This window comes from Eubalaena glacialis, chromosome 1, assembly GCF_028564815.1.
Source record: "Eubalaena glacialis isolate mEubGla1 chromosome 1, mEubGla1.1.hap2.+ XY, whole genome shotgun sequence".
Classification (NCBI taxonomy): domain Eukaryota; kingdom Metazoa; phylum Chordata; class Mammalia; order Artiodactyla; family Balaenidae; genus Eubalaena; species Eubalaena glacialis.
The window spans coordinates 180,598,517-180,614,062 of record NC_083716.1 but is presented as its reverse complement, the minus strand read 5'-3'; the positions used below and the strand labels follow the sequence as shown (position 1 = coordinate 180,614,062).

The window sequence follows — 15,546 nt, the reverse complement described above, 5'->3', positions numbered from 1 at the left end:
TAAAACTTCATGGGCCCGTATTTTCTATCTGGTGATGTAGCCGTCTTAGCTGATTCTGATTCACAGCTATCAGGCGTATCACCAAGCCAGGCCCTGTTCAAAAGAGCTGGCCCTTGACTGTCAGAAACTTAAGCCAAAGTGTGTGTGTGCAGGTGGGTGGGGGGGGCCTCTCAAAAAGGCAGAAATGGTCTTTTGTTTCAATAGGAGGAAAAAATTAGGACTCAGTGCAGTAAGATTGAGTATCAAAGATTTTTAAAAAAGCAGACAAGCTAGAACAAAATGTTTTATTATTAAAATAAAAAACTTTGTATAAAAGCGTAACAGATCAAATGCTCTATTTACATTTATTGATTCAAGGTCCAATTATGTACCAAACACTGCACGGGCACAGCTACGGGCTGCAGACGCAAAGCAAAATGAACACACACACACTTAGATTCTACCTCTATCGAACGATTTGATTCATGCCGAAACAGGGGGAGGGAGAGACGACACATGGACTCTGCCCAGAAACTAAACTGGCAGAGATGTCAAGTTAGCAAACTGTTGAAAGTCACCCTTCTCCAAAAAGGCACTTCTCAGTGTTATAAAAGTGCTTCAAACCTGAATGTGGACCCTGTGCCTGGCTTATAATTTCTTCAAGAAAGTAAAAACTGCAAAGAATTATAGCTGAGTATAAGTATCAATTTTCCATGCAACATAAGCAAGAATTTATTTGAAATACCTTACGTTATGAACTGAAATGAACGTGGCAAACTACAATTATCCTGAAGTTTTATTCCATGAATTCAAATCGGCCTACTCCTGAAGGCTCCCCGTCCCAATTCCCCAGGATGGCTTTTCTACTATGATTTCAAGCATAGCACTGCCCAAGAACCTTTGGGTCGTGACTGTGTGGGCCAGATGCACTTGGTGGAAGAAATCAGCAGCAACTAAGCCTCAACTGTGACAACTTGAATAATAAGCACAATACATGGAATATTCTCCTCAGAGGCCTCCATAGTCATATACTCCACTTGCCAACAATCACCTAATTTTTCCACATGGTTTTAAGACTTTTGTGCCTTGATTCTGTTAAAAATGTCAGCGAACACTAAATCAGACCCAGTGTTTTCACGTAAGCAAGTTAGAGGGCTAGTCTCTGGAAATCGAGAGATGTAGTTAGTTAACACTACTACTGCGTTTCTAAGTGCTTGGTTTTATGGGTGGATTCCAGGGCTATTTCAACACCAATTAAATCAAACATGCTTTCATAAAATTGTCATTTAAAAAGGATTCTGAAACTAAATGATGGAAGAGAACCACTGGAAATAAGAGGGGGATGGCATGGGATGAGGGGTGGGGGAAAATGCAAAGGAGAAACTGCAGGAGGGCAGAGTACAGCTGGCACTACACCCCCGTGACGCCCAGACATGCGGGCATGTCTAATGAGGTTAACTTGATTTGCCTATAAGACAGACTGATCATCAGAATTCTTAAACTCGGGTTTCAATCACATGACAAAATTGAAAACTTTAAAACAAGGAAGATTTGTGAAGTGGAAGGCAGGTAGTGGATCTTCCAATTATTATGCTTGCATTTCAAACTCCTGTTTTAGACTGAAAGAGAAGAGGGAACATGTCAGGATATGGTTTTCGGCCTAAGAATTCTCTTCTGAAAACTAATTCCAAAAGACACGCACCCCAATGTTGATAGCAGCACTATTTACAATAGCCAAGACATAGAAGCAACTTAAGTGTCCATCGACAGAGGAATGGATAAAGAAGATGTGGTACATACATACAATGGAATATTACTCAGCCATTAAAAAGAATGAAATAATGCCATTTGCACCAACAGGGATGGACCTGGAGATTACCATACTAAGTGAAATAAGATAGAGCAAGACAAATACCACATGATATCACTTATATGTGGAATCTAAAATATGATACAAATGAAAACTTATTTACAAAACAAAAACAGACTGACAGACACAGAAAACAAACTTATGGCTACCAAAGGGGAAGGGAGTTGAGCGGATGATAAATCAGAAGTCTGGGATTAACAGGTACAAACTACTATATATAAAATAGATAACCAACAAGGTCTTACTGTATAGCACAGGGAACTAAACTCAGTATCTTGTAATAAACCATAATGGAAAAGAATATGAAAAATATATATATATATATGTATAACTGAATCACTTTGCTGTATACTTGAAACACAACATTGTAAATCAACTATACTTCAATTTTAAAAAAGTTAAAAAATAATAATCTTCTGAGAGCCTAATTCACTCTTTTAAACGTTTCTATCGAGTTATAACACATCTTAAGTGTACAGCTTGAATTTTACACACACACGCCCACGAGGGTCACCACCACCCAGATGAAGATACAAAACGTTTCCAACGCTTCCCAACTCCCCATGTGCCCCTTTCTAGTTAATACCTGCACCCTCCTGCCCTCCATAAGACCACTATTCTGACTTCTGCCATCTTTTTATTAAGATACAAAAATGAATGTCAGATTTGGGTGTGGAAGAGGGAAAAACCAGCCCTACCTTTTCAAGTAAGCATGCACATTCCCGAAGCCGTGGTACTTGGCTAAGTACACGAGCACCCCAGTTGCACACCGCCCGTCTCTCTGCCGACAGAAGCTGCAGTTGCAGATCCCGCGACACGGTGGGCAGTGCCAGTTCTGAATAAGCATGAAAAGGCACCATTAAGTTAAACCTCACGCCGCCGCTTACTTATCTACTCCTGTTTAACCTTTAAGGTGGGCATGATCAATTGCATTCAGATCTTTTTTTTTAATTATTAAAAAACTCATAACGTGGTTAACATCCGTTAGTCATGCATCACATTCCCTTAGGAAATCCCACGGAAAAATTTCCACAGCCACTAGCAGGGCTAAGTGGAGAACGGACTTCCCCGAATGGCCGGGTCGGGAGCACTCCAGAAGGGCTCACAGCTATCCAGCACCAACACTCTGAATTCATCTGCGTCCCCCGAAATGAATGTCCCACGACACTAAGGGCTCAATCTCTTTCTGGCCCTATCAGCTCACGGCGGACTCTCGAGCCCACAGGACCAACCCTTCAAGGCACCTACTGGGTCTAGCAGAGCATCCCTGACTTCTTCACCGTAACGGTTTCGAAGGCAGGGCCCGCAGAACTGGCCTCGAACGCCCCAGCACTCTGGGTTTCTGCAGTTTGTCTTGGTATCCATAGTTTTCTGGCGGCACTGATGACAAGTCGATCCCTGCAAATAATAAGCAAATAAGAACCAAAAACAAAAACACTGCTTTTTGTAGACAAAATACTTAAAGAACGTCCTTCTTTGGGAATTCCCTGGCGGTCCAGTGGTTAGGACTCCACGCTTTCACTGTGGAGGGCAAGCCGCACAGCCAAAAAAAGGATGAATTTGACTACAAAAAAAAATTTAAAGAAAAAAAAAAGAATGTCCTTCTCTGTGGGTAGAGTCTGATATTTTCTCTTTGAATCCTAGTTCACATCTATATACACATGTATACAAAAGGACATGAAAAGTATCTCAAGCATGGTGATTTCATTCAACTGGCAGACGCAATACCTTATGTTATCAAAACTACATCAAGAAAAGATCTGTTTATCTTTAGCACACCGCCATATCCCCAGCACCTATCTATGTAGGCACACGTTAATAAATACTTAGGTTGAATGAATCAATTTCTAAATTAAGAGAAAAGATTTAATGCTACTGAAGACTTACTAACCAACTACTACTACTGCAAACTTACTAAGAAAGCTAAATCCCAAGGATGCTACAAAACTCTTTTCTTACATGAAAAAAACACACAGGCACACATCCCATATGCTAAGACTGTTAGAACATTAGCAAAATGTCTCTCTCACAGACGTGTACATTTCCAGACATCATTTAGAGGCTCTGACCAATGAACGGTTATAGATCTTCTCTCGAGAGTTGTTGCAGATGTTGTCCAATTCTTCCTCCGTGATTTTGTCCACTGGGCGAATTATATGGGGAAGGGTCATGGATCCGGGGCGACGACTTCGGGGCATGTCATCTTCCTGAGTAATGAGAAACATGGAACAGAGTGGCCTTCCTGGCTCTCGCCAGCTCTGAATCTCAAGATACTCGCTTTGTCATTTCTTCAGAGAATTCAACCTGGAAATCATTCTTAGAGCTTACGGAGAAGGGGAGAATCCTAAGTTTACTAAGGATCATGGGACAACATCATGGAAATGACTCCTACAATTAAGAAAAGCCCAAGATAATTTTGATTCTCTTGCCTGCTACCAAGAACCATCAAAATAAGCTGATGTGACCTTAACCGTTCTGGAGTGTTTTGAGACGAACATTTAATACGGATCATTGGTGTTGAGGGTGTGTGCGCTCCCGTGCTGTGTCCATGATCCTGGGCCCACAGAACATGACAAACAGAAGAGAAAGCATAAAAGCAGAGAACTCACGTTCATGTAGCTGGCTATGGGCTTCCTCTTTCTCACCAACATGTACTTATCCTCCTCCTCCTCCTCCTCCTCGTCCTCCTCCTCCTCCTCCTCCATGGGCAGGGCACTGTGCGACCCAAGGACCCGAGACCTTGACCTGGTGAGAGGACGAGCTCTCCGCTCAGGGTTTCTCCTGCAGGCGACACCTGGGAATGTGCGCCTTCGGGGTGTCTTTGGACGCTGAACAAAACACAGAGGATTGGACCCGTTTATTCCAGAATGAGAAGTGGCACCTTATCCTGAACCAGGTTTTCCTTTAAGTAAAAGGAGTACTCCACTTTCTAATTTCCTTCATCCTCTCTGTAATGCACGGAAAATGAGCCCAGAAATGATACAGCCATTGTAATTTGGCTTTTGTTAACACCAAACCTGGTTTCCCTCAAACTGAGGGATGATCTATTTATTCTTTACTCAATAAAGATGTAAGAAAGAATCTCGTTCTCCAAAAAAAAAACCTTTTCTACAACATCTCTTGAGCCCTGAAACATATTCACTGTTCCTATACTGCCCAAGAGAGAAATGTATGTATGGTTTTCCTGTTCTATTCCTGCTCACGGAGAGGCGGGAAAGGAAATCTTTTCTTTTGTACCACACCAGACACACCAGATTCCCCTGCGTTGCACCAGCTTAGTTTCCTCAGAATATAATCACATATATTAGGCCATGACTTGGTTAACAAATTGTTTTTTCTTTCTTTTTTTTCATTCTCAGATTTTAAAAACATCAGTTACCATGTAGGAGGAATCTGCCAATGCTGGGGATACAGAAAAAACCATTTTCGATCTTTATTTCCTACCCCTGAGGGTCTTAGGTTTACTTGGGTGGGAGGAAGAGAAATAACCAATCAAAAGAGGTTTGAGGAACTTCCCTGGCGGTCCAGTAGTGAAGACTCCGTGCTTCCACTGCAGGGGGCGCAGGTTCGATCTCTGGTCCGGGAACTAGGATCCCACGTGCCACGTGGGTGGCCAAGGAAAATGGAGGGGGGTGGGGTTTGAGCCCCACAGGAGCTGGGCATGGGGGGGCAGGGGCACCCCTGGCCCAGGGTGCAAGGAAGAGGTCCCAGAGATCTGTCAGAAGTTTTCCTCTATCACCTCTAAGTCTGTCTACAAGACCACATGAAATAACGAAATTGGACTTTAAAATCAGACCTGCCCAAAACAGTACCATACAAACAAGGATTTGTACTTACTGAACTGGAGCCTGGCAGGGAACGCCTTCCAGGGAAGGAGCCAGGGAAGCTTTCTAATTCTGACATTAGTTTTGCAAGCTAAAAAGGGAGGAAATTAAACAGAAGTTATTGGTTTAGAATAACTACTGAAAACAAGTAAATTCTGGAAATCACAATAGCACATTTCAAAGAGTTTCTGATTTCCCCTATACATCTACCAAGACTTTAATAGATTAAAAAAAGAAAAGTCAGTTTAGGGAAAGAAACACATTTTAAAACATATGTTATAAAGATTTCAGAGCTACATGGAAAATAATTCTTCTGACAAAGATATAAGCAACAAGTGGCTTAGAGAAAAGCTGGGAAGGAAGGGTGAGTTCTAATACGTTCAAAGTCAGATACCTACCATTGCTTTGTTTTGCTTTATATTTAAAGCCCTTTTCTCCAAAAAATTCATGCCACTTTCATCTTCTGAATCAGAATTGCAATCGGTCACAGAATTCTCTGAGGGTTCGGGGGGCGCTGCTCTCTCGTTGGCTGCTCCCCTATTGTTTCGAGTTGGAAACTTCATGGCCACCCGGAGAGGTCCGGAACTTCTGCACTGACTGCGGGTCCGACAGCCCGCGTGGTCTGCCTGCAGCCTCTAGTCAATCAGAACGAGTGAGGCATTAATGACTTGCTGATTGTTGCACAGTCTGCAAGAGTATGACTACAAAATATGCCTTTGGAACAAAAAAAGCTTGCAGCAAATACATTTGCACTGAACACTTTAATTGTCAAGTTTAATTGACAGCTCTGGGTAACAAAATCAGGAATTACAAATAAATACAACAACCTGAGTGTAGTTTAACTCGGGGAGCCTACCTGAGACACATTGTTATAAGCCACCTTCACAGTCCCTAGGCCAGTGGTTCCGAGCCATTTTTTTTAATGTGAAAATCCCAGCTCCCTTTTTCATTTCTTTAAAAATAGAATCTTTACGCATTTTTAAAAGAATTCCCCTAGGAGTAAATATGTGTGCTCTCATAAATACGATTTCAATGCTTATGGCAATACTAAACTTTATTAAAAGATGTCTCAATGCTCTGATCCACTTTTTTAAAAAGCTAGCAAAATATATATAACATAACATAAAATTTATCACTTGAACCATTTTTAAGTGTACAGTTCAATGACATTAAATACATTCATTGTTCTGCAACCACCACCACTATCCATCTCCAGAACTTTTTCATCTTCACAAACTGAAACTCCATACTCATTAAACAATTACTCCCCACTCGTCTCCCCCTCAACCCCTGGCAACCACCATTCTACTTTCTGTCTCTCTGAGATCTGACTACCTCCCTCTCTTATCCACTTTTTGTAAGCCTAAAATTTTTAAAATCTCAGATTCCAAAAGTAATATGTTTCCATCATTTAAAATGTATGAAAATTAGCCACTAGGGAAATGCAAATCAGAATCACAAGACATCACTTCCCACCCACTAGTAGAGCCAAATCAATAAGTACAGCAAGGATGTGGAGAAACTGGAACCCACACACACACTCTGGTAGGACTGTAAAATGGTGCCGCCACTTTGGAAAACAGTCTGGCGGTTCCTCAAAAGGTTAACCACACAGACTATATGACTCAGCAATTCTACTCCTACTGAAGAGTATATGTCCGTACAAAAACCTGTATGCACATGTTCATAGCAGCATCATTCCTAACAGCCAAAAGGTGCCAACAACCCAAACATCCATCAACTGATGAATGGATAAATAAAATGTGGTATATTCACACAATGGAATATTATTCAGCAATAAAAAGATATGAAGTACTGGCACATGGAAGAACCTTGAAAACATTATGCTACGTGAAACAAGCCAGTCACAAGACCACATATTGTAGGGTTCCATTTATAGGAAATGCCCAGAATAGGCAAATCTATGAGAGAAAATAGATTAACGGTTGCCAGGAACTGAGGATATTGGGAAGGATGCAAAGTGACTGCTGACGGTCACAGGGTTTCTTTTTGGGGTGATGAAAATATTCTGAAATTGACTGTGGTGATGGCTGAAAACAAACAAAAAAAGAGAGAAGAAAAAAATACCACCCATAAAGTCCCAGAAACGGCAGACCCATTTTTTTAACATTCCAAAATCCCCACCGCTTTTTGTACTCTTCATATATTTTTAGTGTGCATGGGTTGAAAGATATAAAATGACAAGACTTTTATCAGTTCTTAAGCCTTTTAATCAATTGGCATTTTATCAATCGCAACAAATAGCATCTACAAAGAACTGAAACATTGCCCAGAAATGATTCAGGCTATCGACAATGTTGGGTGACATCCAGATTCGCAGATCAGCCCCTGCCAAAAACTCCAATACATACTGATTTAGACCAACATCACCTCTTAGAGAAAATATTACATTATCATGAAGTTAGACAGTGATAAACACTCGCTGGGCAGGCGTTCTCACTCATGTCAGTGCCGCTCAAGTGTGGTCCCAGGCAGTGGACCCGCGTCAGACCACAATGAGCTAAAGAGCACGCACCTGACTGCAAATCAACAGTTTGTCGAGAAAGTCTTGCTAACAGAAAAACGTGTGCAGAAGTAACCAGCATGCTCGGGGAGAGTGGGACCGAGGCGCATCAGCGGCAGCAGTGTCCTAAGTAGGACAACAGAGGCTAAAGGTAAGACAGCAGGCACAGGAAAAGCCAACAAAGGAGCAAAAGTGGAAGCACGCAGGGCCCTAATTGTCATTACCTGCACTTGAGCTCCTGCATGGGAGTTATCACAGGCTTTCCGGATGCAGGCACAGATCCACTACGGGAACCGACATTTACTGAAGGCCTACTCTATGTCAGGCCCTGGGCTGGGCACCTGAACTTAAATGTGAATGTAGCTCATCTTGAGGACACGTGTGCTTCCTCTGATTAGGCTGGATTTCTGTAGCAACAGAAATCTGCAGGCGGGCCAATTCTATCTTACCAGTTTCCAAGATTTTCAGAGACTACAAAAATGGTCAAGCTTTACAAGTAGAACTGCATGAGTAAAAAACTGCTTTAAGACATGAAGAAAATACTCTTAAAACTTTTTAAAAGATCAACAAAATCTTCTGGCATGACTAAAACGAAAATCATAAGAAAAAAAAACTTCTTAAGCAAGTATGTCATGCCTCTAAATGTACCTTATTTCTTGATATTGGTGAAATTCTCAAACTCACCATTCCATCTTGTATCTCACTCTCTGAGAAACCGCAAAACGATTCATCATCAGAGTCGGCATGAAAAATACTGGCCAGTTCGTTAGTGACATCTGGCCTTGGTTTCTGTAAAAATCCACAATGGTCTAACACATCTTGCACCTCACTTTCTGAAAAGCCGCAGAAAGATTCATTATCAGAGTCCTCATAAAAAACATTTGCCAGTTCTTCACTGATATCTGACCTGAATTTAGGTTTCTGTAAAATAAATAAATAAATGTGGTTGTGCATTTTTTTTTTCCTTTTTCAAGAACCAATTTTCCATAAACCGTGCAGAGAGCAAATCACATTTACAAGTGCACTACAAGAGAATAGCTTTTGTTACAAAGAAAAATGGTTCAGAGGTTTACAAATGATTTCTGAGTTGTTATGGCAAATCATCAGGCATGTTAGGTTAGGCGACATTTCAAAAGGATAGAATAAGTAGCTAATCTACCTCCAACAATTACTACCTAGAACCACAGCAAAACGTGAAATGAAATTACAGTGCACACTGTATTTTCATAACGGCTGTACAGAAATGTAGGCAAAAAGCAAGCAGTTTTAATCACGCACAAAGCATTTGAGGCATTTTGAGCACGGCAGACTCCATTCTGTTTATTCTCAGGCAGCACTTACTGTGTTTGCAAAATTATCAGAAGCAAAGCTGTCACAACTGTCATCAGAGGATGACGAGGTTTCCATGGAAATCAACTTCACATATCTGAATTTCTTGAAGTTCTTCTTTGCTCTGCGATCCTTTTGCTGCAAACAGAAATGGCAACACTATTAAATGGGATGCTTACCGCAGAATCTAATGAAAGATATCATTTTTGAGTTGAGTAGATTCAAACAGCACAGAGGAGATATGTCCATTTCTTATACCCTACACAGAAAAAGGAGGGTTTGCAACTGCTACAAAAACGTTTTCAAAACCAGGTAAAATCCTAAAAAAAGATCCCTTTGAAGGAACATTATAATGACAACTATCAATTTATTCAAATATCTGTAGAGCTACCCCTTTACCCACCTTAAGAGCTCCCAACTCGTAGCATTATTATACTGAGCTCCCAAGGCATTAAAAGCTAACCTCCTAAAATCTGCCCTAAAAAAAAAAAAAAAAAAAAATTAAACTGTACTTCAAAAGTACAAAATGGTAGAGTGATTTCTCTCCCTCAGCCAAAATCGAGCTAATGAGATCTTTCTATGTAAGCTTTGGGCTCTGTACTGTGATGCTAATTTCCCAAACTGTAAAAACTGGGCAGCACCTCTATTTCGAGATGGCAGGCTTTCAAACAGGCCTTGTGCCAATCAGGAGGGGTAGAGTGATTTCAGCACAAGTCCTTACAAATCAAATATATCGACCCAGTGAACAAATGCACAGGAGCCAAGTTAAAGGTCAAACAGTCCTCCAAACCCAGGTAGAATGCCTGATTCCACTTCAGGGCTCTATTAGGCTGGCCAGACATTCAGCTCTTTCTGCAGTCCCCTTGCTGCACAAGTCTTAAGTTTTTAGAAGTCCTTTCATAAGACACAAATGGCCTGTGGATATGAAAATGCAGCCTTCATTCATGAACACTGAATAGCCTGGCACTGCTCATCAGAACATGCAACTGGCATCTACCTCATGTAAAAAGATAGCAGTTTCTACCGTTTCTTAATATTTAATGAGATTTCTTAAATGTTGTATTAGCAGTTCCTATATTTTTCTCTTCTGAAGTATAGCCATGGAGTAACAGAAGTTTCTCCTTACACTGAAAACTTTTGAAAAGGCGAGCTCTGCTAGAGGTCCCACAAAAATAATGCCAAGATGTGAGGTGTCGGGTGAACAGAACATTCTGACCTTCCTTCTACACTTAACATTATGCATTTCTCTCGCAAATAAAATTATTTTCATGATGATGGGACCCAACCACCTAGTGTTCCTCAACAGACTCCATTCAATCATCTTAGGAAGTTTTAGTCTTTTGTCCTTTTAGAAAGGCAGGAAAATGTGATAATAGGTAGAGGTACTATCTATTAAAGGAGATCTCAGAAATTCCCCATTTTCCAGATGAGCAAATTAAAGGCTCCAGGGAGGAGAAACAGATTGCCCAAGATCACAGGGTTGGAAGGAGTCTGCAGTCTCCTAAAACAGCAATGCTCCTTGCACTACTGCAGGAATTATCACCATTCACTCATCAGTATACCTGCCAGCAGTCACGCCCAAGACAGCCGCAAGGGAGGCATTCTATTGGAAGCTCGCAGGGAAATACCTGCTGAGCTTTAACTAGTCACCACATGCCAAGAGTTAGTTATCAGGCAAATGTATATCTGGAGGAAAAGACCTAGAAAGAAGCAAGGCAAATGATCATGGTTGAGATGGACTTTCTTGGCAGACAGGTAATAACTAACACCACTTAATAGGTGTTTTTTTGTGCCAGGCACTAAGTATGCTTTCACATTAATCCCTTGCAACAAAGGTGGAAACTGAGGCTCAGAGCGGTGAAAGGAACTAGTCAAGTCCCACGATGGCCCAAATTTGAACCCAGGCACGTCAGAGTCCAAGTCCAGCTAGCTACACACGTGCCGAAAGCCAATGCCCAGGTCCATTCAGGAGAGCTGTCTCTGAAACCACGCCCCCAACACGCCCTCTCCCACCCACCCCCAGGGAATCCCAGCCTCCCCACGTGGGTCCCTTACCCATGATATTTATTTTAAGCGTGTCACTCTCTTCCTTTTCACCCAACCCCCACCCTCTAACCTCTTCTGGGGCAGACCCTCCGTTCCGGTTTCCGTTAGAGCAGAAAGTAACGTTCCATCAAGGCTACGTCCTGCTGCTGAGAATATGGTTGGGGGGTGGGGAAGGGAGTGGGAAATGAGCAAACGGTCGGCGAACCGTTCAGACCAAGTTCTTCCGCTGCACTAAATCACCGCCTGGGACTGGAAATGCCCCCTCAAGTGTGCGCAACCCAAGTTCTAAAGAGACCGATTTGCAAGACCTTTAAACTCCAAACTCCAAACCCTCGGTGGTTAGAAGCGCCTGCCGGCATGGTTGATGCAAAAGCGGGAGGGAAGCGCGCCCAAGGACCCCCAGTGCGCGCGGGGCTGCGCGCGGGAAAGGGCCTGGAGGCTGCAGGGCGGCGCTCCCCTCCGCGCCCCGCGGGCAGGGCTCCGGACAGCGGACACAATGGGCCGCCCCGGCCAGCCCCCAGCGCACGTGCACCTCGGGCGCACGTGGCCTCGAGCTCCCCCGGGCTGCCAACCATCCTGCAAACATCTCAAATCTCCGGACCGCCCGCGCGCCGGTTGCACACGCCCGTCGGGGACAGCCCCTAGTCCCCGAACTACCCCCAAGTGCACAAAATCTGGGGCTTGCCTCAACGGGCGCCGCCCAGGACGGCCACCAGTTGATAACGGCGCTCCGCCGCGGAGTTGGAGGGGGTCCGCCCGTGCCCAACACCCACCGCGCCCATCCCGCGCCTTCGCCCGTCCAGCCTCACCGGCACGCGGCGAGAGTCCATGCTGGCGGCTGGCGCTCGGAGCGCTGAGAGCTGAGCAGCCGCGCGCGCCGCCGTCCCACCACGCAGGAGCCGGAGCTCGAGCCGCGCGGGCCGGCGGGCGGGGCGCTCAGAGCCCGGGCCGGAGGGGCGGGGCGCGGCAGGCTTTCCCGCGTTGGGGCGCAGGTCCTGCCAGCTGTGGTAACGGCCCACCCGCGCGAGAGACCCACTCGGCCCCGGGAAAAAAGCGGTCCCCCCAAATACCCTGAAGTCCTGTGATAGCCGTGCAGTCCCCTAAAATCCTCCTTGGAAATGTGGTGCCTTGGGAGCTCCTGGACCACTCTCTTTACATAGCTGCACGGTCCCGAGCGAACGGCGCGAAAATGGGTCGTATTGCCCCGGGGTTAGCAGACTGATTTGCATGAATTCTGGGGCTGGGAGAGGAAAAGTGGAGCCGGGAGTAGTGGAGAGCTCCGCCGGCCTCTGCACTTAGCACTTTCCCTGCGGTGTGCGGTTTACGTTATATAAAATAAAAATCAAAGAATCAAGCACGAACTCCACCGTTTATCAGCCCAGGCACTGTCCCTAGATGTAGCACCTCTTATCTGGTAACCGCAACATTATCTGAAGCAATAAAATGAGTTAAATCCTGATCTTTCTTTCCAGAAAGCACGGGAAGTTGTTTTTTATGACTTGTGGTTTTGAAATGAGAAAGGGCTGCTGTTAGTTAAGACTTATCTATGGGATAATGAAGTATAGAAATTATAGAAGAATGGAAGCTAAACACTGTATTAATGTGGTTTGGAATTAACGTTCTTCCGTCAAAATTTAGAATTACCTAAGTCAGAATGAGCGTGAGATTTTTCATTGCCCTTTGAAACGAACCTGACATTACGACGAAATACAGTGTGAGGCTTTAAAAAATTTTTTTTGTAGAGAACAGGGGAAAAAGTTGCTTTTAGAAGAAAAAGTAAAATAAATTGTGTTGCTTTAAAAAGACCTTAATTATAATCTTACGTTTAAAACAAGTGCTTTAAATGAAGCATTCGCTTTCTCCTTCAAAACATCTCTTGGGAATATTCCTTTGCAGGGAGAGAGCATGCGTGAACACACTGCGTTCCTCTCTGGGTATGTTAAATACAAAAACTTGTGAATAAGCGATGCAAGAGAACGTGGATTGGAAGAATCGTTAAGGACTTGATCAGAGTCTTCGAGCCTTTCTACTACACGCCTGATCCCTGGTCACTCTGCCACAGAGTGAGGAACAAAGAACTCACGGTCTGGAAGGTAGGCGCCAGGAGAGGTTGTTGGTCTGTCTGGCGAAATTCCTGGCAGTAGCGAGCCCTCAATAAATATTTGTTGAGTAAATAAACGACTGCATGAATGGTGAATGAACTAAAATTGTCGTTAGTGCTGTGTCCTTGGAAATACAATCTTGTGCCACTAAAATTAAACATGAGAATTTGGAATTGTTAAACTACATAAAGTAGGGGAAGATTAAGTCACTTTGCCTATTTATTCTGATAAGAAAAGTATTAGTCTTCCTGGGGCACCAGAATATAGTTTACATATTTTTTAAGGTTAAGATCACTGGTCTATTAGTCTTTTTAGTAATCAGGAAAATGCAAATTAAAACAGAGATACAGTTTCACTCAGACTGGCAAAAAATTTAAAGCCTGTTAAGACCAGGTGTTGGTAAGGATATGAGGAAATCCCTGAAATGATGTTATTAGTGTAAATGTTTCACTTGGGAGGGCAATTCAGTAATATTTAGCAAAACCACTTCCAGATATATACCCTAAAACAAAGTTTTTCATGCTGCAAGTTAGAACCCATTGGCAAATTGTGAAATCAATTTAGTGGGTTGCAACTAGCATATTTTCTTCTTTCTTTTTGAAATAGAATTTTAAAAATAAGAGTAGTGAGTATTGTTTCCTGAAGCGCTTGTGCCTGTCTGTGTGTTTGCTGTATAAAACGAGTACTTCTTATTGTGCTTCACCATCAACAAAGTTTCCAAGATACTGTCCTGGAGAAGGTACATTATGAGTCTTGTACTGATGCTCTCTCCTTTATTCGTTCAGCTGAGGCTTGCCAACACCCATGACACCAGGCACTATTCTGAGAACTGGGACATAAAGCCCAGGAAGTTTACATTCTAGTGGAGGAATGGAAGTAAACAATAAGATAATTTCAGGTGTGATAACTTCCAAGAAGGAAAAAGCAGGATAGAGGGATAGGAAATGAAAGAGGTACCAATTCAGAAAATAGAAACAGGAAAGGAGGTGTTATCTGATCAGGAACCTGAAAAAAAATAAGGGAGGAAGCCATAGGAAGATGAAGGAAGTGCTGGTGTCAGGCAGAGTGAACAGAAGCCCAGTAAAGGACCATACTGGACTATACAGAAAGCTAGGGAAAGAGAGGGTGAGGGGACAGATCACATGGGGCTTCCCTGGCCATAGGAAGAGGTTTGGATTTTATATCAGGTATGATAGGAAGGATTCTGATGAAGAAAAGACCCAATCAGACTCCATGGGCTGTGTGAACTATAAAGGGGGGCAAGAGTGAGACACTTAGGAGCCCCTGGAAGAAAAAATGATGGCTTGGACTAGGGTGATCGTGGGATGGGGGGAAGTGGTCAGATTTTAAGATGTAATATTTTGAAGGTAGAGCTAACCAGAGGAGTGAATGGTTCATTCACAGTAGTATTTGTGTATCGTAGTAAGATATTGCCAGCAACCTAAATGGCCCTCAGAAGGGAAATGGAGACGTGAACAGTGGTGTATTCATACAATAGAATTTGAAGTGTTCAAAGGAATGGCATAGCTTGCTTGCATCAATGTAGGTAAATCTTAAAGTTGAATGGAAAAGCAGATTGCAAACATTTCTGTAAAGTATACCGCTTATGCAAACTTTAAACACAAAACATACATAAGTTGTGGAAGTATATATATAAGACATGTGCAATTGGAATAGGATAGAGGTTAACTCTGAGGAGGGAAAGATGGAGGAAGGAGGGGAGGGTCAGGTCTTCAAGGTATGAAGCAAATATGGCAAAATGTTAAATGTGAGTGGTAGATACATAAGTGTCTTTTATATTTTCACTTTCTGTGGGATTTTTTTGTATCTGAAACATTTTATGATAAAAAACTTTTTAATTTTGAAACATTT

General features: G+C 42.9%; 1 protein-coding gene across 3 annotated transcripts in view; it reads right to left on the bottom strand.

The window, feature by feature from the left end:
* Window positions 1–324: 324 nt before the first annotated feature.
* The window catches only part of CDCA7 (cell division cycle associated 7), a 36,354-nt gene continuing 21,132 nt past the window's right edge, over window positions 325–15,546 (bottom strand). The window contains exons 1-10 of one of the 3 annotated variants that reach the window (XM_061202100.1): window positions 12,382–12,479; window positions 9,539–9,664; window positions 8,882–9,118; window positions 6,072–6,308; window positions 5,687–5,764; window positions 4,459–4,677; window positions 3,919–4,056; window positions 3,098–3,247; window positions 2,548–2,684; window positions 325–1,598 (exon numbers count right to left, since the gene is read on the bottom strand). In XM_061202100.1, the coding sequence (XP_061058083.1) occupies window positions 1,568–1,598; window positions 2,548–2,684; window positions 3,098–3,247; window positions 3,919–4,056; window positions 4,459–4,677; window positions 5,687–5,764; window positions 6,072–6,308; window positions 8,882–9,118; window positions 9,539–9,664; window positions 12,382–12,402 (1,374 nt within the window). In that variant the 5' untranslated portion in view covers window positions 12,403–12,479 and the 3' untranslated portion in view covers window positions 325–1,567. Of the gene's footprint in view, window positions 1,599–2,547; window positions 2,685–3,097; window positions 3,248–3,918; window positions 4,057–4,458; window positions 4,678–5,686; window positions 5,765–6,071; window positions 6,309–8,881; window positions 9,119–9,538; window positions 9,665–12,381; window positions 12,480–15,546 lie in introns of those variants that run through there. The other 2 variants (XM_061202108.1, XM_061202117.1) reach the window with 2 other exon arrangements.